The sequence below is a fragment of the Calypte anna genome, chromosome 3 (assembly GCF_003957555.1).
Source record: "Calypte anna isolate BGI_N300 chromosome 3, bCalAnn1_v1.p, whole genome shotgun sequence".
NCBI lineage: Eukaryota > Metazoa > Chordata > Aves > Apodiformes > Trochilidae > Calypte > Calypte anna.
In genome coordinates, this window is record NC_044246.1 from 4,086,798 (window position 1) to 4,108,085 (window position 21,288).

The following is a 21,288-nucleotide window of genomic DNA, read 5'->3' on the forward strand; positions in this document are numbered from 1 at the left end:
TGGCGGCCGGAGGGCGCCTGCGCACCGGGCCGCCCCAGTCCCGCTCCCTCCCTCCCTACCTCCTTCCCCCGCCCGCCCGCCTGCCGCGGCGTGTGTCAGGCAGCCATGGAGCTGCTGCCGCCGCCGCTGCTGCCAGCCGCCGGTCCCCGGGCAGCAGCAGCAGGAGCAGCAACAGCAGTAGCAGCAGCAGCGGCCGCGCCAACGCCACCATTAGCGGCACCCAAGGGAGGCGGCAGCAGCAGCGGCGGCGCCTCCGCCGGCAGCGCCTGGCGCCGCTGGGCACAGTGACAGCGCCCTCCCGGCCCCGCCGGCCCCCGCCTCCCGCCGCCGCTTCGCCGCCTGCGATGCTCAGTGAGTGGCGGGGAAGGCGGGGAGGGGGGGGGAGCGGGGTGAGGGAGCGCTACAGGAGTGTGTAGCGGGGGGGCTGGGGGCTGGTGCCGGCCCGGCTGCAGCGGGAGCGGGCCCTGGGTGTCCCGCTGGGCCGCCTCGTGGCGGAGGCCCGCAGGCCCGGCCCGGCCCGGCGGGCGGCTCCCGGGAGGCCGGCGGGCCCCGGGGGGAGCTGGGGCACGGGCGCGGCCCTTGGAGCAGCCCCTGGGGAGGGCAGAGCCGGGCCGGGCGCCTTCCCTGTGCCTGGAGGTGGCGGAGTGGGCTCAACTCTTTTCTTTTTTTTTTTTTTTTTTTCTCTTCGCAAAGTGCGTGGGTTTAATTACCTGCTGCTTCTTTACCCTTTTCCAATTCTCCCCCTCCCTTTTATTTTTTGTTTTCTTTTTGGGTTTGTTTTTTTTTTCTGTTTTTTTTTGTTTGTTTTTTTAATTTTGATAGGGGAAAACTTTCGCATCCCTCAGCGTCCCAGCACTGAGCGCGGCTGCACCCACCGCCCCTTCGGCACCGGCTCGGTCCAGTCCCGGGTCTCTCTTGGCGGGGTCCAAAGTGGTGGTGCGGGGGCTGAGGGCGGTGTGCGGGGGTGAAACGTGTCCTGCGGGGGGGGACGACACCGGCTCTGCCTTCAGGGGCAGGGAGGGGGAGCATCACGGAACTGGCAAAGTTTAACCCGTGGACGGTGAGCCGAACCCAGGTGAAGGGTCTTCCAGAACCGAAGCTGGTTCCGTTTTGCCTCTTCTTCGCCTGCACGCTGCTGCTCAGGCAAAAAAAAAAGTCTTTCCCTGGTTCCTGCTGTTCCTTTCCGTGGTCCCTGCTGTCTGCAGCGCTTGTCCTGTGTTGCACCATCACCACCACCACCCAGAGTCTCCGTGTCCTCTTGTCCCGTTTATTTGCCCTTTTTGCTTCATCTCGTTTATTCTAAATTCTTTGTAAGCCTTAGATTAACTTCATGTCACAATGATGAAAATTAGACCTTAAATTTCACCTGTAGTGATAATAAGGGTTGATACTTCGCTTTCCACAACTGACAATATTGAAAATGTGTTTCTGTGGGTCGCTTTTTTGGTTTGGTTTTTATGGGTTTTTTTAAAGATTATTTGTTCTTGGTTCTTCTCAGATTCTCACAGGTCTTTTCTTAGTCTGTTGGAAGGAAGAAGCTGCTGTACCAGTGTTGATCAAGAAAAGCAGAGTCTTTAAAAGCAGCATTTCCAATGTTCATTTTTAAAGCTCTTTCTCATACATCTCTTTCATATTTCAGGTCCATGGAATCTGTCTGAACCTGTACCCAAAATTTAGCATAGGCAGGAAATTAATTTCATGGCCCAGTGCTTTGTACACTGATAATTTCCAGCTTTTCTAGGGAAGAGGAACTTGTGATACATTTTGTATCATCTGCCTCTCCTCTGGGTTTCTTCAATGTTTTTGCTTCCTCAAAAAAAATTAACCTAATATCCTTTTCTCTGTGTGTGCTCCAATTTGTGGCATTGCAGTAGCTGTGCAGGTGCCTGCAGATTTCTTCTCTCTTTCCTTATGTATTTTGCTTATCAGTAGAAATAACTAATGGCTTTAATATTTATTGGTTTGAGAAGAACAAGGCAGCCAGGGCTTCTGAACAATTCTTTCAAGCTTTCTGCAGGCTTGAATATTATCCTTTCAGTTTGTTTTGTGTTTTGGAGATTATCTTCAGAGACGAGAGCCAGAATCTTGAAATTGAGAAGAGGCTAAAATGGCAGACTTGGCCTTTTTTTGCCTTTTTGCCTTTAAATTCTGCATTGTTGACCTGAAATTGTTGAGCTTGAACCCAGCTAAAGACATTTTGACAGGCTGTCCTTATGCTTATTTTATGATATACTCTTAATTTCGAGTATGTGATAAAGAACATTTGTAGGAGCATTGGTTTTGCTCTTCCTGAACACTTCCCTTGCTCCTGGGACATCTTTGTAATGCTGAGGGTGAGGTATAAAGGTAAAGTGAGCAAAGAAATGAAGACCTGAAATGAAAGTGTGGGGGGACAGCATGTCTGATGCCAGTGGGTGTTTCTTGGTGAAGATGCATTTCCTGTAAGGTTCCTGTTCTGTCACCTGGGAGTAGGGAAAAGATTTCCTTGAGATGCTGCTGCTCATCACACCCACTACTGTACCTTCTGGGAGGGGCATACAAGGAATGTGAAGAGAGCAAGAAACTCCAGAGTGCATAAAGCAGCTGCAAAGACCACCTTGGTAATCTTGGGGCTTCCCTTTTATGCCCAAAGCTTTGACTTGAATCAGCTGCCAGCAACTGCTCTTTTCCCAGACACTTTTGCTGCAGAAGTGTCCATTCCTGATGTTAAAATTTGAGACTACTTTTTTTTTTTTTGCCTTTTGTTTAAAATTTACCATTTTCTCTATTGATCCTCTGCTCATTCAGCATCCTGCAAAGACTGTTCTTATGCTTCTCTAGTTTGTCACTGTCATATCAAAGAGTCCTCTGGGATTCTGCATCTTTTCACACAGCAGTTTTTGGTTTCTCTGTTCTATTATGAGCTTGTGAAGAATTATCTGTATCTCCATGCTGTGCCACAGTCAATAGGGATTCCCTCCCCAGATCTAACCACACACCAATGGATCCTGTAACTGAAGCTAAAAAGTATGGACAAGGATATTTCTAGATACTCTTTCTGCAACTGAACCACAGACTTGAGGCTGACTTGCACAGTTTTGACTGGCTAAACCATTTCAGAAACATTTAGTTGCATCTGTTCCATGCCATTTGAGGAGTGAATTTCTTTTGGATTGGAAGTCAAATGCAACAGTATAGATGCAAACTCTCTAAAATGATTTCTAGACCAAAAATAAGCCTTTAAGAGAGCATCTCAAATATCATTCAGGTGCTACCCAAATCTCAGCTGTATGGCAGACTGTGTGCAGAGGCATTAATGTGGACCTGTACAAGTCACTTGTGGTTGAGTCCATGCTGCTACCTCAAATGCAGAATGGCAACCTGATCCATTGAAAACTTAGTTCAGGGTGTCTTTTAGGAGGCTTCCAAGATGCTGGTCCCTCCCAGTGTCCACCTTCTTCATGGTCTTTGTTAGACTTTTGTTTTTCCTGCAGTTACGTGCAGCAGAAAAAATGCTGTATTTGAGGCACTGCAAGTCTCAAATGTAATTTCTTTAACTGCAAGGAAGATGAAAAGGAAGTTTGCTTTTGGACTGGAAAAAAAAAGTTGTGGTTGAAAACCAGGATTTTATTAGGTCTATGGGGAAATGCTTTGAAAATCCCACACCTGTAGATGCCCCTTTCCCACCCTCAACAGTGGTTTCACCTGTGAGAACAAATGGAAATATTTTTAAGGTTTTCCCCAGAGCATATGGGTTTGCAACTCCACGTTCCTGTTCAGAAGTAACTTTGGCTGGAACCATGCATCCCTGTCTGCTTGGAAATCCACAGAGGGCTTGTTGTTCTAACAGCTGGGATAAGTGAGTATAGGTATTAAAAAAGGCTCATTTATGATCAGATTTTTAAAGCTGTCATTTTGTTAGAAATAAGGTTCTTACAGGGGAGAGGAACGGGCATCCTTGGCTCTCTGAAAAGTTGCATTTCAGTGAATTTAGCTACTCAAACCAGAGAGAATGTGCACTTGTAAAGTGTATGCAGGGCTTCCAGCAGTGGGGTTGTAAGGTGTAGAACTACCTTGAGGCAGCCTGGACCTGTTATTCTAGTAGAATAAAACTGTTGCTTAGTTCTGCTTTATTTAAAGCCTCTTAAGTTATCTAAACATCTGTGTAAAGTTGATGGCTCTGGTGAAGGACTGGGGGCAATCAGGGACTACTCAAATAGCAAGGGAGCTATTGCATTCATCTGACTGAGGTGCTTCTGTTAGAAGCCAGAGGCTAAAAGCTAACATCAGGCTCCTTTTTGTAAGGGGTTACTACCACGTGGTGGTTCTGAGGATGGCTTTCAAAGCTCATATAAATGAAACTTCAAAGGATTTTTTATTTTATTAATTTATTTTCTGTAGGAAGGGAGGCTAAATAGCTGGGAGCAGGTGAAAAAGGCAGAACGTTCAGCTTTTATTTTTAATTTCCCTGTTTTTTTTTCCTGTGGACTTACATGACTGAAGTGCCAGAAGTCTGGCTCTAACCTTTTTAAGTTCAGTCAATAAACTACTGCTTTTTAGAATCCCCTAATAGGTAAAATAGGTGTGCTATTTAAAGCACTATGATTCTGAAATTCCCTTCCTTTATATTAATTTCTCATTCTCTTTACTCTTCTAATATGGTTTTGTTGGTAAGCCAAGCAGAAGAAGCAGAAAATGCCTCAGAAATACCCAAACTGCTACCGTAAAAAAACCCAGGAGGGAGAAGCATTCCCTTTTTATGAGTTAATATTTAACAAAATCAAATACTTCATCTCACCACTGCACTTTTAGTCCAGAACCCTCACAAAGTATTTTGGTTTCCTCAGTGAAAATTGTAGAATTAGTCAGCAACACAGCCCCACGGATCCAGTTCAAAGTGCCTGCCTTACGCCTTAGCACCGAGAGGCACATACCTCAAGGTTTCATTTCATGCTTCAGCTAATGAAGTTATTTGACTTGGGCAATGAAAATACTGAGCTGTTTGTTCTTTCTCAGTGTCAGTGTACACCTGCAGGGTAAGAGCCCATCATCTCTCTTACTTTTTTTTTTTTTTCTTTTTTCTTTTCTTTTGAGGTCATGAAACGCGTACGCACAGAGCAGATTCAGATGGCAGTGTCCTGCTACCTCAAGCGCCGTCAGTATGTGGACCCAGAAGGTCCCCTAAAACAAGGGCTGAGGCTGTGTCAGACTGCTGAAGAGATGGCAGCTAATCTCACAGGTAATCCCATCATATTTTCCATGAATGCTTCTTGGCAGAGCTGTGACAGGCGTTGAGTATGTGCATTGGTAACTGCATTAATTTGTCTGCGCGGATGGGCGGCACTTGTGGAATAAAGAGATTTCCCAGAGTAAAGCTGGTGTGAATTAGGAGCTTCTGAGGGATGAAGATGTGGCTGGAAGTGTAACAAGGTGAGATTCGTGGTCAGTCAGTCAGCAGGCCTGAAATACCAGCTTGTGACATAGGAAAAGTATGTCTGTTGGATCCCAAAGAATGTGGAGTCTGGTGAGTAGTGGTGCTTTGGGATGGATGTGAGAAGAGCCGAGATGAGGAATTAAGTAGAAGCAGAAAATACATACCTTTGTTATACCTTTGTTTTCCAGGAGAGCTACATTATGTGAAATGAAAGTGATACAAACTGTTTCATTTTCTGTTCATTTTGTGACCTAGTCAGCTTTCCAGTCCAGAAAGTTCTGCTGTCACCTCAAAAAAAAAAAAAAAAAAGAAAACCAAAAAACAACCTCTCCTTCAGTGGATGAGACAGTTTATTTCCCTGCATGCAGTTTCTCCTCTTTAATAGCTTCTGAATCCTGCTGTACTACCTGCTTTTAAAATCCTGTCTGTGACAACCTTTGTTGTAATTACTATTTTTGTTACAAGAAACCAAATTACTGCTTGAGCACCAACAATGCTGAAAGGATTCAAGCAACATGGAGGTTACAAACATTAAATTTACCTGGAAAAGTGATAGTACTGGGCTGAACTTTGGGTGAAAATGCAAGGAGGAAATTATAACAATTACAACAATACTTGTGATAGTATCCCAGGCTGAGAATGGTGGAGACCTTGGTTACTTGTGATACAACTTGATGTGACAAAACTTGAGTTGCTGTATAACTCTGTGCTGTTAGCTAGCTAGGACTGGATGCCAAAAGAGCTCTTTCTGCCTCTGGAGTATTTTGCCATAGTTACAATCCAAAGATGAGTGACCTGTGGGTAAATGCCCAGGCTGATTCTCTGATTCTCTGGAGGTTATTGAGTAATATTTTGTTATTAGAAGTGACCTACACCTTATTAGTACTTTTCAGTTCCTTGCTGTTTTCAGAGTATCTGCCTGAACTTTGTTGCAGCTCCTTGAAAAATAATAAAAGGGGAAATGAGGAAAGAACGAAACCAAAGTAAAATGCTGAATTATTTCTGGTGGGAGATTTTACAGGAAATGTCAGTGTTGAAATGGGATTAGAACTTGGAACCAATCTATACCAGGAGGACACCAGAGTATCTGAAGTAAGAGAGATGAAATTGGATTACAAGCCTTTGCATTTGTGTCATGGAGGAAAAAATTGTTTCAGTAAAAAGTGTGAATGAGTGTGTGACTGAGTTTTGTCTTTTTATTAATCTTCCACCAAATGTTATTACTAAATTTCTTCCTATTAGCCTGTATCCTCTTGCCAGTGCAAGGGTTTTGTGGGTGGTGATTCAGAACTTAGTCATCAGTTTTCATTAGAACTGAAAAAGGTCTCTCATGAATTCCGCTGCTTACTACTTTTAGTCAAACATGTTCATAGTAGGCCACCAGTGAGTATGAGCAGTTCCATGAATGACTATCTGAAAAACCAGTAAAATATATTTTCTGAAGGTGTTTTTTGCTCATTCCTTAACAAAGCTCATATTTTCTTTTTCTGTTTACCTCATTTCTTTGACTTTTAAATTAACCAGCCTATATAAATGGGAGACTTGCTTATTTCTGTCTTAAGTTCTGTGATTTCTTCTTTCACAGTGAAATGTCATCTGTTTTAGTTTTAGTTTTGTCTCTCAGCTTTAGTTCAGATACTCTTTTTTACTTTTTCCAGAGTCTCTTCAGATCAGTTCTTCTCCAATAAGTCATAGACTTGCTATATATCTACAGCTCTGTTTTCAGACTCATAGAGGAGCACAGGTTGGAAGGGACCTCAAAAGATCATCTGGTCCAACCTTTCATGGGCAAGGGAGCCCGGAAGAGATTGTCTACCACCCTGTCTGATTTCTTTAGCAGTAAAATAGAGCACAGAGGTTCCTCGTGATCATCTCGTAATTCCATAGAAAACCAGAGGAGTATTAGAGGACAAAATGAGTGACTGAAGAACAAGGTGCTCTAATATTGCCCATGGTGTACTATTGACACATAGGATCATCTGAAACAATGTTAAATTACATTTTACATCATCACACTCATGTGAAAGGGAATCAGCTGCTGTTAAATAGCATCCACAGCAGCCCCACATTTGTTAGCTGGGAGCAGTGCTGCTCGTAGCCATCACACAGAATCTGGAGAGTGCTCCCCATATCCCTGAGTTAGGAGTGAGTTCCTTCCAATTTGCTCTCAGGTCATGTAGCTGGCTGTCTACTAGAGGTGAACTCAAGGGGCAGGTGTCCCAGTAGATGTTCTCAGGAACCTCTGGGAAACATGGAGAAGAAGGTATGGTTAGGTGTATTAATACATGAGAAGGAAATGACCAGTGTTTTAATTCCAGTGGGAGGAAAACATGCCTCAAAATTTACTTTTGGATCGTTTGAGCTCTTGATCCTTTTTGCCATTCTGATTGGTGTAAAGTTTTAGGTAGGAAAAGGGCTGATATTTGAACTTGTAACTGTTTGGTGTGTAGGGTTCATTTATCTCCAGCTCAATGGGAACAAGTTCTAACATCATTACTGAAAGAGTAGGGTTTACTGCTTGCCCAGTCAGGCTGTTCCAGGATAATGAGCCTGTTTCTGAAGCATGAATAACATCTTAATTTTGGAATCAGGTTGTTAATGTGACTTGAGAGAAACAGGTGGTGTGAATATAGCACTTCATAAAGGTGAGGACAGTAAGTTGTGCTTGCATGGCATGATCGGGGTGGCAAGTTATTCCCATTCTTGCTGAAATGAGGCCACCAGAACTCTGAAGAGTTGGCCCTTGTATGTAACCTTGTGAAAAGACAGACCCTCATGTACCTGTTTTAATTTGCTTTTCCAGTGAGTAGTATGTGTGATAGTCACTGAACTTTTTGGAGTTACTACATGTATGTGCATGCAGTTTACTTTCTGCTGGTGAATGTTGATTATATTAATTTTTAAGCCTGGATAGCAGAGGTGTTTTTTGGTTTTTTTTTACTTTAGCTGTTAAGTAATAGATATATGTGAGTCTGGAGTTCTTACCATCTTGGAATCGGGCTGTAGAAAGCACCGTGGTTCTGTAGCTTTAAAGAGGTTGTATTTGTTTATTTCTAAACTGATAGGAGAGAAGGTAGGGTGGAATCTGTATTTGTTTTTTTCCCATGAGGGGACTGTGAGCACAGCCCAGTTCTCTGTTTCCAAAGGTGAATTACAGCCCTGGGGAGCTGGTAAACAACCTGCTGTGTTTCCATAAGCTTCAGGAAGATAGACCTGGGTCTTAGCAGTGAGAGACAGCAGAGTGAAGCAACAGGCTGCCTGTACACCCTGCACTGATCTCTTTTTAATTAGAAACACTGAGAGGAGCTGGAGGCTGGCCTATCTCTCTTTAGCATGTGAATATTTGATAGTGTTGTTTATAGACTTCCAGGGCTGTCAGAGTTTTGCCTCTGTACGTGAGCCAAATGCTGGAACAAAAACGGGTTGAATCAGGAGGAGGAAAGTGAAGAGAGAGGATGGGAAAGTGATGGGGGGCTGGGGAGGCTGAAAGAAGTTGGAAGAGTGGAAAGGAAGACTAATGAAAAGAGTTTTGTGGAAGGGAAAATAGTTACAAATTGAAAAAAAATAATCAGGAAAGGAAAGCAGCAAAACTCTCTACCCTTTTTAATGCTCTTTCTAGAGAGCAGATGAATAAAGATATTAGTTACAGTTTTGTAACCTGTGTTTCTAATTAGTGGTGTCTGTATGTGCTTAGGGTATGTTGGTGGGTGGGTGTAAATTAGCACAAAGTCCCCTATGGGTTTCAGTTTAGCAGAAGAGCAAATGCTTGGTGCCAGAGAAGGCAAAGCCAATTCCCTCTTTAAATAGTTCAGTACCACTTTTACCAGGGTTGATACTGGTTCTGAAAATCAGTTAGACACCATCTGAGGAGACCATAACAACTGGGTTTGTGGTCAGATACCAAGTGCCCTTTAACCTAAAATTCCCCAGGAGGAGGACAAAGATTAAAAGCTACTAAATGTTTGTTCAGAGATTCAGTGTGGCTTCACTGCTGCCTCCAGGAGACCAGTAAATGATGATGATGATGATGATGATGATGATGATGATGATGATGATCTTTTGTTGTAAGTGCTAAAGCTTGGAACAGAAGGAATTTGAGCTTCTGAAGTCATGTCAGTGCAGACCTTCTGTCCATGATGATGTGTGGGTCCCATTGATGGTTTAGTCCCACCAAACATTGGTTTGTTGAAAGTTGTAATTGCTTTTGTCATTTTTTTTTTTTGAGCACAAAGCAGCAAAACCACTGATCTTAGGAAATGGTGAAAGGATCTGTGAGGGGGTTACTCTGAATTTCTTGGAGACCTAAGGTTCTATTTGAAAACATTAAAACATGTTCTGAGGGGACCAGGTGTGTAGCTGAATTTTTTAGCAATTTCTTTTAAATTTTAAATTAAATTTTAAATTAAATTCTTTTATATTTTCTCCTTCATGCTCTGCTTAGGTTGTTATTGCCACCTCTGGATGCTTCAGGCCATGTTGTCCCTGGACAGTTTGAAAGAAGAAGTGGCACCTGCATTACCTTGGGCTTTACAACAAGCTTTGTTTCTGCAAACACATGCAAAACTCCTTGAATTCTTCTTTAATTTTTTGCTTTATTTTATTTCACAGTCCAATCTGAATCTGGTTGTGCCAACGTGGTGTCTGCAGCTCCCTGCCTGGCAGAGCCACAGCAATATGAAGTACAATTTGGACGATTACGCAATTTTCTCACAGGTAAATATCAGGAAGCAAGGAAGAGAAAAATAGCTGGGGGGTTTTCTTTGTGTGGAGGGGTTTTTTTTTGGTCATTTCAATGAGTAACAATGTAATAAAACATAAAGTAATTTCTCTAACATTCTTTTGATTTCTAGTTTTGATATTTTGGTTACTACAGTATTTAATTTTTCTTTGTTTGAGTGCTGAGAACCTCTGGCAATTTGTAGATTGCTGACTGCCCTTTCTTTTTCAAGGATTTGGTCTCTGTAGCTCTTCTAGACAACAGCATAAATAGGGCAGGAAGGAAGATTAGAGTGGTTTATGAGAAAGGCAGGTAACTTAGAAATTACTGTAGTTCTCTGCTGTCTCTTAGTTGAAGGTTTTTAATTTAATTCATAATCAGCTTATTTTTATGCAGCTCTAGATTTTTAAGGGAGGATTTGCTGCCTAAGGTTTATCTGTACTTTGAGACTGGAGGTATATGACAAAGTAAACAAAATTCTCATTCTGCAGTGTGATGCAGAATAATGATTCATTGTGTTGGGTTTTTTTTTTATTTTAGCAATTTTTTAATTATTAAAAAAAAAACCCTACTCCTAGGAATGTCCTTCTTTCTCTTATGAGTCCCAAATGTGGGAAGAAGAAAGCAGATTGTATTTTCAAAGAACAGTACCAAGGAAGGTGAGGTTGCCACTCTTCCTGCCTTTGGGCACATCTACGTTCATCCAGTGTTGAGATTTGCTCCCAGTGTTCATAATACTAAGATTAATCAGAAATTAATATTTCTGATAGTTGTTGAAGAGAAGGGAGGGGAGGTCTTGCCACCTAGAGCAGCTCAACATAATTGAACTTCAGTCTTAGATGTAAATTATGGTTCATTAGATTTTTTAGAAGCATGATTGCTCTGTTCAGTGGCTTAAATACTGCTTGGGGAAGCACCAGGCATGGTTTTGGTGTTCAGATTGACTGTTTTCATCAAGTCTGTCTCTCCTGCTCAGTTTTGGTTTCTTACTCCCTTGCAGAAACAGAAGCAGATCAAGTATGTGACTTGCCAGCCAGCCATAAGGCACAGCAGGACATTTGCCACTTCTGTGATGCTCACCCCCAGGAGCACTGAGAAGTAGGCAGGGGATTAGGACTGCTGAATAATTTTGTAATTACTTTAGAGACCTCTGGTTCCACCAGCTGCTCAAAGCAGGGCAAGGTTAGAATTGGGTCAGATTACTCTGCCAGGTTTTGAAAATCAAAAAAAGAGATTGCTCTGCACTTCTGGGCCCCAGCTGCAGGGCTGAGGGATTTGGTGAAAATTTTGAGAGATTTGGTGAAAATTTCCCTTGAAACAGCTTCCCCATTGTCCTTTCACTGAGCACCTTTGAGAAGGGGCTGATTCTTTGGCCTCCACAATGATGTTCCTCAGGGTGCTGCTGAAGGCAGCACTTGGGAACTCCCTTACTCTTCTCCAGGTTGGACAGACTGAGCTCCTGTAACCTCTCTTTGTATTTTCCTAGGGAATATTTGCTTCCTTCCCATTTCTGCCAGCTTCCCCTCTAGTCCCTTTCTCCCTTCCCTGCAGAGTGTGGTCTTTCCCCTTGTGTATTTCTGGACTAGAGCAGCTGCAGGGACAAGAGCACCTACTGGCTGCTTATAGAGCTTTTATTCCATCCAGCCCACCAGTTTCACTGGCTTTGACCCAATTTCAGTGGGACAGAAAAAGAGAATGATGCTGAAGTATGCAAATCTGTATTTATACACTGCATGCTGCACACACACTCTGCTTACTCAGAGAAATGGGAGAGGGGCACAAGATGGACCAGAGGAAGTCTGGAAGAGTGTTCAAGAGAAGAGGAAACATAACCTGATGGAAAGGGAGGAGAAAATGAATCTGCATTTGTTGAGTGTTGTTTTCAACAACAACCTTGGAGTGTTGTCTTCCCTCCTGTTGTCTTCAGGAGGGAAGAACAAGTTGAGAAGAAGCAATGCTGTTTGTTTGAAGACCAGCAGTCCTGTTTGAGGATGAGCAATGTCTATTTTGTTGCAGTAATTTGGACCTTTTAGTCCTCCTGTAACTCCTGGCAGCCATGGATGCTGCTGCAGGGATCTGCTCCTCAACTCCCTGCAGCCAGCAGCAGTGGAAGGGAAACAGCCCCAAGAAGCCAGGGCAGGAGGGGTGGAGCTGTGGCTCAGATTGGTGTCTGGAAGGTACAGCACAGCCTAATCAGGAGTTTGTTCCACTGTGTGCTAGGAATTACTGCTGGGATTTGCCTTGGCAGAGACCTGAGGTGAGAGGGAGAATGGGTGCACATGGGCGGGCACAGAAAAAACCCAAGAGCACAGCATAAGGAAGGACATTTTGGAAACTGGCTTCCTTTTCCCCCCAGACAAATCAGTTCTATCCAAAGCACCACATGCAAGTTTTATTGAAGCTGGGGAGGGGAGAAAGCCACCAAAGTTCAGGTCCACCACAATTTAGGCAAATAATTTTTACTTAAACAATTCTATTCTAAATGTAATGGCTAAATTTTAAAGTCTGTTTATTGCAGTAAACAGGGGGCATTGTGTTTCTTTTTAAATACCTAATGGAAAGGCTCAGCTGTCATGTAGTTTGTCATGTAGGCCCACACCTAAAAAGGGTTTTGAAATCTGTGTTTTGTTCTGACTTCATACCTCAATGACTTGAAAACCTCTCTTTGGGTCTCTAACAGGTATTGTGTATCCCCTTACAGTGACAGAAGAGGTTCCCTTAGATGTGCCAACAAAAGTTTCCTCTTGCTAGCTCTCTGATGCCACTGTCGAGGCTTTTTGCAGTAATTATCCTTCCTCTGTTTTATTCCCAGTAGGAAATGGATTGAGAAATCATATAAAGCTTATTGCTGTTTGTTTTGGGTTTTGTTTTTTTATAGATTCAGATTCTCAGCACAGCCATGAAGTGATGCCTCTTCTGTATCCCCTCTTCGTCTACCTCCATCTGAACATGGTCCAGAATGGCCTCAAAAGCACAGTGGACAGTTTTTACAGCCGCTTCCATGGCATGTTCTTGCAGAATGCCAGCCAGAAGGATATCATTGAGCAGTTGCAGACTACCATGACTATTCAAGATATCCTGTCCAACTTGAAGCTCCGGGCTTTTCTGGACAACAAGTACGTCGTCCGCCTTCAAGAGGACAGCTACAACTACCTTCTTCGCTACCTCCAAAGTGACAACAACAACGCCCTGTGCAAAGTCCTGACTTTGCACATTCACCTGGATGTACAACCTGCCAAGAGGACTGACTACCAGCTCTATGCTGGGGGCAGCTCTTCACGCAACGAGAGCAACGGCCTGGAGCCCAGCGAGGTGCCAGCTTCCATCCTGCAGAACGAGGCGGCGCTGGATTTACTGCAGGACAGCATTAAACGTGTCAAGGATGGGCCCCCTTCCTTAACCACCATCTGTTTCTATGCCTTCTATAACACAGAGCAGTTGCTGAACACTGCAGAGATTTCACCAAACAGCAAGCTGCTGGCTGCTGGGTTTGATAATTCCTGTGTCAAGCTCTGGAGCTTGCGTTCCAGGAAGCTAAAATCTGAGCCCCATCTCGTTGATGTGTCCCGCATCCACCTGGCTTGTGACATCCTGGATGAGGAGGTCTGGATACCCTTCTTTTTCTTTAGTTTTTCTCTGTATTTGTTTTATTTTTTGTTTTTTCCCACCTCCCTACTCCTTCTGTTGAGGTATTTTGGGCATGCGTTATTGAGTGTCGTAGGGGACTGTGAGGCAGTTCCAAAAACTGTTTGCCTTCAAGCATAAATTTTAAATCCTGGTTTCACCCCTGCTCTTTAGTGGTTGTAAATGCTGTGGTGAGGTGCAATGAGTTTGTTATCAGGTCACAGTTTCTTAGAACTAGGTGGTGATCTTCCTCCTCTGACTTGAACAGACAGGTAGCCTGGTAAGGAGAGGTGACCAGGGAAGGTTTCCTTGCCTGAGGAGCATGGAGCCTTCTTATGGATGGGAAGATGAAACAAGATGTGGGCAGTAAGTACACACTGTGGTGAAGGAAAACTAGAAAGAAAGTGGCTCAAGAACAACCACTCAGAAGAGAGGGGAGGGGAAATGCAGGAATAGGAAAATAAAGACTAAAGAAAAAGCCAAATGAGGCTGGTCCAAGGCCTCAGGAAGAAGGAGGGATGCCTTAAACCTGTATTTAAGGAATCACCTTAACCAGAGGTGAAGAGTTAGCATGGAAAAATTATGCAAAATCTCTGTTAAGGAATCTGCAGTGTGGAAACTTCAAAGGCTTCTAGCTCTGGAGTGCTGGAAACCAGGACAGGGAATCGTGTGCTTTCACATGCCAGGTTAGATAGCATCTTCCAGTTTACTCTTTTTTTTGCCTCCTAGTCACACCCTTCCTTCCCTTTCTGCCACAGCTGCCCACGTAGCATCTCATATCTGCTTAGAGATCAGAATTTTTGACTCTCCTTTTGTTTAATCACTCCCCTCTTGAAGGAGGGGAAGAAAAAAAGCCTCATTTGTTCTTGTGTTGAACACTTAGCAGGAGAAACATCCTTTTTTCCACATTTTTTTTTTCCTCATAAAAAGTACCTACTGGCAGGGTTCTGTTTATTTTGGAAGAGTGCAGAGGGCTTTCTCTACAAAGGGATCTATGGTTAGGGATTACTTTGTTAGTCAGCTTGAGAACTAGAGGCAGGCAGGCATCCAGGTGAGATGGATGCTCAGGGCTTCCCAGGTTAACCCTTTCTGCAGAGTGAGCAGGGAAGTGGCTCAGGCTGGCCCAGCTATGGACTTGTTTTCATTATAAGCTCCAAGAGTTCATAGGACACCTGACTGTGTGTATTTCCTGTCATGGAAACCAAATGTCAATAACCTGTGTCAGAGAAGAATTTATCTGACAGATCAGCAGGTCACCTCCTTTAACTCCAGACTATAGAAAGCTCAGATACTGTCAGGTTATCAGGAGTAATAGCTTTTTTTTTTTCATATAGGCACATACTTGCCTACATGTATTATGGAATAGCTGTGGAAGCTTGAGCAAAATGGCTCTTGTTGGCTATTTAATATTTTATTTATCTAAAAACTGGTGAACACCCAGCACAGAGCAAAGCCATCATTGCCCTGGATGACTTCACTACCAACAAAACAAACAGTGACCTGCCCAGGAGTTCAAGTTTAAGGGGAAGGGATCCCAGCACCATTTTGGGTGCCAAAGGAGGGAAGCCACAGATTCCAAGACAGACCAGAAAAAAACACCCCAATGGGGCCGCAGTCCTCAGTCGTGCAGCTTGGTGTGAACTGGGGCTGTGTTCCAGACACTGCAGTGTGATCAGCAGCAATTCCCAGCATTTCCCTGGTGAAAACTTTGGCCAAGAACAAAATTTCAGTGAATTCTACAGAGCAACTTGTGAGGGTGTTGAGCTGGGCTGGATTTTGTAAGGTCTCTTCATTTTCTTTGGGTTGATTTATGTATCGTGTAATCAGCTTTGGGTAATATATTGAAATAACAGTGCCTGAAATAATTAATATGCAGCTTGTTTTCTGAGTTGCTGCAGGCAAATAGAGCCTTCTGTTTAGGAAGATCTAGAGGTTTAAAAAATGTGAGTTTTGGTGGAACCTGTTCAGGGATTAGATTGTTGGATTTATTAACACACTTTCTCTCTACATATATATTTATAAAGACTTGGAAAAATGCTGGAAGAATGATTTTTTTCCCTGGGCTGTGTAAATTTGTTGTGTCAGTAAGGTCAAAGTCTTCACTAGGTGTAGTTTTAGTGAATCTGGCTCAGTGAGATGACCCAGTGCAATTCACCATTGTTGTCTTCCTTCTGGAAAATGCAAGGTGCTTGCTGTTTTGGGATAAAGAAATTCAATTTTTGTCATAGTAGCATCTCATAAATGTCACTTCAGAGGCTCTATTACTTAAGGTCCAATATAAAAATGCAGCTTTGCAGCTGGGCAGATGGATGTATTGTTTGTGTCTTTGCAATTTTGTCATGTTCATACATAAATGAACAACAGAAAATCATGCACTCTGTTCCAGGCTGCAAAAATACCAGCATTTAAACTCTGTGAAGGTGAAGACTTCACTCCATTCAGCTCTGCTTCTAAAAATCCTGCTGCTGAGGGGCAGTGGCAGTGAGCAGGGTGATGTCCTGCACCTTGCTGCAAAGCAGAAGGGAGGGAATTCTGGAAGGAGCTCTAAGAAATGTCCTGCAAAGAGAGCCATGGTAACCACTGCTTCATCTTTCCCTGCTAGGAAATCCCTACTGGAGGCAGGGAAGAGGTCTGCTTCCCTTTGAATATCTTTGATATTTTAATGAGACAGATGATGACACCCAGAGAAAGCTGTTACTAGATAGGAAAAAAAAAGGAATGGGGTGAGATGTTTTGGGTTTGAGGTTATTGTTGCTTCCTAAGGCTCACTCATTCCCTTGTTTATGCTGGGGGGAAGATGAAGATAATTTTTGTGAGGTAAATAACATTTGCTGCTCACAAGGTAAGATGCACTGGCAGTAAGTTTTTCTGGGTCCAGAAATACTGAATAATTACTAAAGTAGTAATTAGAAGAACTAAGAGGTGAGGAGTTGAGCAATCTCTCCATAAGTATGTCATTTAGAAGGTATCAAGTGTAAGAAAACATTTTTATTTTTTTCAGTTTCTTAATAATTTAATTTTGGGAGCCTTGTACTTGCTCAGGAAGATTTCCTGTTCACTGTTGAAGAGGCTTTTTACTTGGTGGTGTTTTTTTAGCTCATTTCAGTAGTGTTTGTAGATTTTCCACTTCTATCATATTAACTTAAAATGAGTTTTGAGAGTTGTTTTCAAAATACAAGTTACACAATACAAATAATAAAAGGTAGCTTCTGGGGTGTGTAGTTTATTGATTAAAATAGGCTTATACAACTGAATTTTTTGTTCATTTCAAGGAAATACAAATCATTCATGTTTGCTTGCAGCACCAACCACTTCAGAAGGAGTGTGTGGGTATTTGGGGACATATTTGAAAAGTAATCCAAGTGTGAAATTGGAATCCTGAAAAAAATATTAGGAAGAGGAATTCCCTGCCTCCGTGCTGATTTAAAACACAGGTTGTAACCTTTCTGTAGCTGCTCTGCTGGGAGTGCTCACCTGTGGGATGCAAAAAAGAGCATACTGGATCTGCCAAAGAACTTAAGCTTGGTTCTGCAAAGCAGTAGTGTAGTGGCTGCATTTCCAGCTGTTTTGTTCATCTGCTCAGCGGAGTAACTTGGACAGGGAGGAAATAGAAAAATTCAGTGACTCAGAAGCATTATAGATGTACTTACTGGTTTTGGTGAGCTTTAGAAGCAGTTGTGAGGGTGTCAAACAGAAGTAAAAGGTAAGATTTCCTACCTGTGACTATAGGAGTGTGGGTTTGAATGCTTCAGCCAGAATTTTCAAATAAACTGCTGCTGCAGTACAAGAGAAGAGTAAGTGCTTGTGAAGAAAAAGAACACATGCTTGCAGACAGCCCAAAAAGTTCTCTATGAATTTGAGGGCATAAAATCAAGCACACTTGCAGAATTTATAAAAACTATAATACTATACAGGTAAAGTAACTGGGATTCCACTGGTAGCTTTTCAGGAACCTTCTGGTCATAATTAAATAGTATAAAGTGCTGCAGGTATCAGCCTCTCTCCTTTAATGTGGCAACGTAGCTCTGAGATGCTGTGGATTCCAGCAAGCAATATGCTCCATCTGAGGCAGAAAAAGAAATTTGAATAAGAATGGGGGTTTTCTTCGTGCTGGAGCCTGCTGTTTCTCTCTGCCTCACCTCTGGAGCAGAGATGAAGTTGGCTCCCAGCCACATCATGAAGTCCCATGGCTCAGTGCCTACCACCAAACACACCACTGAGGAGGAACAAGGCAGCAAACTCAGTCAAACTAAGAGTTAGCTCACCTCAGAGGTGAGAGGAGAAACCAGGGGAGGAAAAGGACTCTCAAGACTTTTGCTAAGTCTGTGTGGGTCCTGAGGCCAGAGGGGTGGGAGATGTTGTGTCAGCCAAGAGATCTGCTCAGCAGGCATTGACTTCTGCTGGTAGTCAGCAGTCCAGCAGCCCTGGGGAACTGGGCTTCCTCTCAGGGCAGGAAGCTCTCCTGCAGCAGGAAACAGGCCAGTTTGTGATGATAAAAGTTAAAGGAGCTGCTCACAAACAAAGGGGTGTTGCACTGAATTTGTGCAGAAATTGCCCCTGGGTGAATGCCTTGTCTGACAGCCCCATGAAGGGTGGTCTCAGGCTACTACACAGGAGCCCCCCAAGTCATGGTTATCTGGCAGTCTCTCAAGGAGACCCCAGATTGCTGAGCAAGGACACTCTCAAGGTGTAATTTGTTGAAACTTGTGCTATCTGTAGCCTTTGAGTGTTGAGATGTGCTACTTGAGAAGACTTTCAGAGATTCTTCCCCTCTACTGTCCTTGAGCACAGTTTTTAAATGTGAAAGTCTTTACTTGTTCACTGTCTGCCCTGGCACTTGAATTGCAGAATTACAGGATAAAAAGGTTTCCAGTGCCATCCTTTTTGTGATTATTCATCTTCTCCTACCCCAAAATAGATTCGTTGACCTAAATAAACTGCATATATTTGCTGTTCTGAAAGGGTGAGGATGTGAAAGCATCCTGATGGAGCTTGTGTGGAGAAATGGATGTTACTGCCTTGCTGGGTTTCAGTTCACACGTGGGGGTGAGAAGGAATGTCCTTGTCAAATATGCTTTGTCTTTCTGTCTCCTGCCTTTTGTTTGAGACATCTGTTTCTTTTTCTCTGCTGTGAGATTCACTTCCAATAATGACCACACCAGAGGAGCAGATGCCAAGATCTGTTTCAGCATCTGAGAGAGAAGTTCAGTAGAGAGCGGATAGGGACTAAACGTATGGTTTTAGCAAGTGGAAAAATGTCATAATTTTTTTTTCCCTATTTGTATACAGTCCCAAATTAAGGTACCTTTTGCAGCAAGCATGAGGCTACCCCAAATGAAGATAAAACCTTTTATAGTCTTACCTTGCCCCCTCTTTCAGCATTAACTTGGATGTAGCAAGCGCTCAGCGAAGCTTGTTTCTCAGAGTTGCACAAAATATTCCACATCTAAAATGACTCCCGTGCTGACACCCTCCTGTTGTGGTACCTGTTTGCTGAACCTATAAACATTCATTCCTTTTTTTCTTTTTTTTTTTTTTTTTCTCCTCCCCAACCAGGAGGAAGAGGACGACAGCGCCGGCACAGAGATGAAGATCCTCAGAGGACACTGCGGGCCCGTGTATAGCACAAGGTTCCTTTCGGACAGCTCGGGGCTCTTATCTTGTTCTGAGGACATGTCCATCAGATACTGGGACCTGGGAAGCTTCACAAACACCGTGCTCTACCAAGGCCACGCTTACCCCGTTTGGGATTTGGACATCAGCTCCTGCAGCCTCTACTTTGCCAGCGCTTCCCACGACCGCACGGCGAGGCTCTGGTCCTTCGACCGCACCTACCCGCTGCGGATCTACGCCGGGCACTTGGCAGATGTGGACTGTGTCAAATTCCATCCCAATTCCAACTACTTGGCCACAGGCTCCACCGACAAGACCGTGCGTTTGTGGAGCACCCAGCAAGGCAACTCCGTGCGCCTCTTCACCGGGCACCGCGGCCCCGTGCTCGCCTTGGCCTTTTCCCCCAACGGGAAGTACCTGGCGTCAGCAGGGGAAGACCAACGGCTGAAGCTGTGGGATTTGGCCTCAGGAACTCTTTACAAAGAGCTGAGGGGACACACGGACAACATCACCAGCCTGACTTTTAGCCCTGACAGCAGTTTAATTGCTTCAGCCTCCATGGACAACTCGGTGCGGGTCTGGGATATTCGGAACACGTACTGCAACGCCCCTGCAGATGGCTCTTCCAGTGAACTGGTTGGTGTATATACTGGACAGATGAATAATGTACTGAGCGTACAGTTTATGGCCTGTAATCTTCTTCTAGTGACTGGAATTGCACAAGAAAATCAGGAACATTAATTTTTTTGCTGTTGTTGTTGTTGTCGTCTTAGGGAAGTGGGTGGGTGTACTGAATGCCAGAGTCCATTGCAAGCTGAGATTACTGACTGTGAAACACTTTTCTTCCTCTGCCCCCTTGAAAGGCAGGTTCAGAGTGATGCTTTGAAATGTTTTTGCCCTCCAAAAGGCTGTGCTGTTGAATGGAATAAGGACAGAGGAGTGACAAAAATGCATACGTGTTCCAATCTTGTAGGGATGGGGAAAAGGAGGGGGAATCCAGTAGCTTGAGGAATCTGAAAGCCTGGTCCAGACAAATGAAACTGCCAACCAGATAAGCTGCTGACCTGCACTTAAATGTCCTGCATTGATTGATGGGCGCATCTTACCTACTGTTAACTGAGGCCTGAGTGTGTGTGGAGAACTACTGGCCCAGTGTTTTTTGTTTTCTTTTGCCTTTATTTCCTGGTATTGCAGAGGACCAGCATTTCAAGACCCTTCTATTGAAAGAATATTATGTATTTTCTGCTGTGTTAGTGGTCCTAAATATTACAGCTCCTTATAGCACTTCTGGAATATTTTGGACTATCTAAGTAGAAAATACCAGCTTTCTTTTTAGTAAGGAAGTCTGACCTCAGTTGGGGCCCATCTCTGCATTGTCACTTGGGTTTGGTTCCTGGTACTAGCTGTGATACTCATATTTATGTTCCATTAATTAGGAATCTTTCTGAATCTGGTTGCACTGTTGTTTTGAGCAGAGGAGGACAGTGGGGGTAGGGAGTGGTGGCTTTAAGGCTAATAAATGCCTTGTCTGGAGAAAGGACATGCTAGAACTGAAGCAGCTAAGTTTGGACTCCTAGTGGAAATGGGGCATGTCAGTCCACCACTTCACCTCACAGAAATATTTCCCTAAATGGAAATTGGCAGCCTAGGGAGAGGGGGATGAGGAGAGAGAGAGACACACACACACAAAGTGACATGGGAAAAATTAGTATTATTAAGTTATTGTGCATACACAGAGGCAGCTCTGCCAGTGTTGGATCTTTCTCAAAATGTTGCAATATCAGTTTCATGAACACTTTGTGAGCTAAATCATCAGCATTTACAAGGATCTGCAGAGAAAGCACGTTCTAGTTTGTCATTTGGAGAGATTAAATATTTCTGCTTTCTGGAAAGAGTTATTTTGTATTTTGTTTTCTATTAA

The 21,288-nt window shown here is 43.6% G+C and overlaps 1 protein-coding gene across 2 annotated transcripts; it reads left to right on the plus strand.

Moving 5' to 3' along the window:
- The first annotated feature begins 47 nt into the window (after positions 1-47).
- TAF5L (TATA-box binding protein associated factor 5 like) lies at positions 48-21,259 on the plus strand. 2 transcript variants are annotated; one of them, XM_030447187.1, is made up of 6 exons: positions 48-351; positions 3,714-3,838; positions 5,074-5,218; positions 10,022-10,126; positions 13,009-13,733; positions 19,311-21,259. In XM_030447187.1, the coding sequence occupies exons 3-6, from the start codon at positions 5,077-5,079 to the stop codon at positions 20,106-20,108; spliced, it is 1,770 nt and encodes a 589-aa protein (XP_030303047.1). In that variant the 5' UTR covers positions 48-351; positions 3,714-3,838; positions 5,074-5,076; the 3' UTR covers positions 20,109-21,259. The 2 variants fall into 2 exon arrangements, with proteins under 2 accessions (XP_030303047.1, XP_030303046.1); XM_030447186.1 differs by lacking the exon at positions 3,714-3,838.
- The last annotated feature ends 29 nt before the right edge of the window (positions 21,260-21,288 follow it).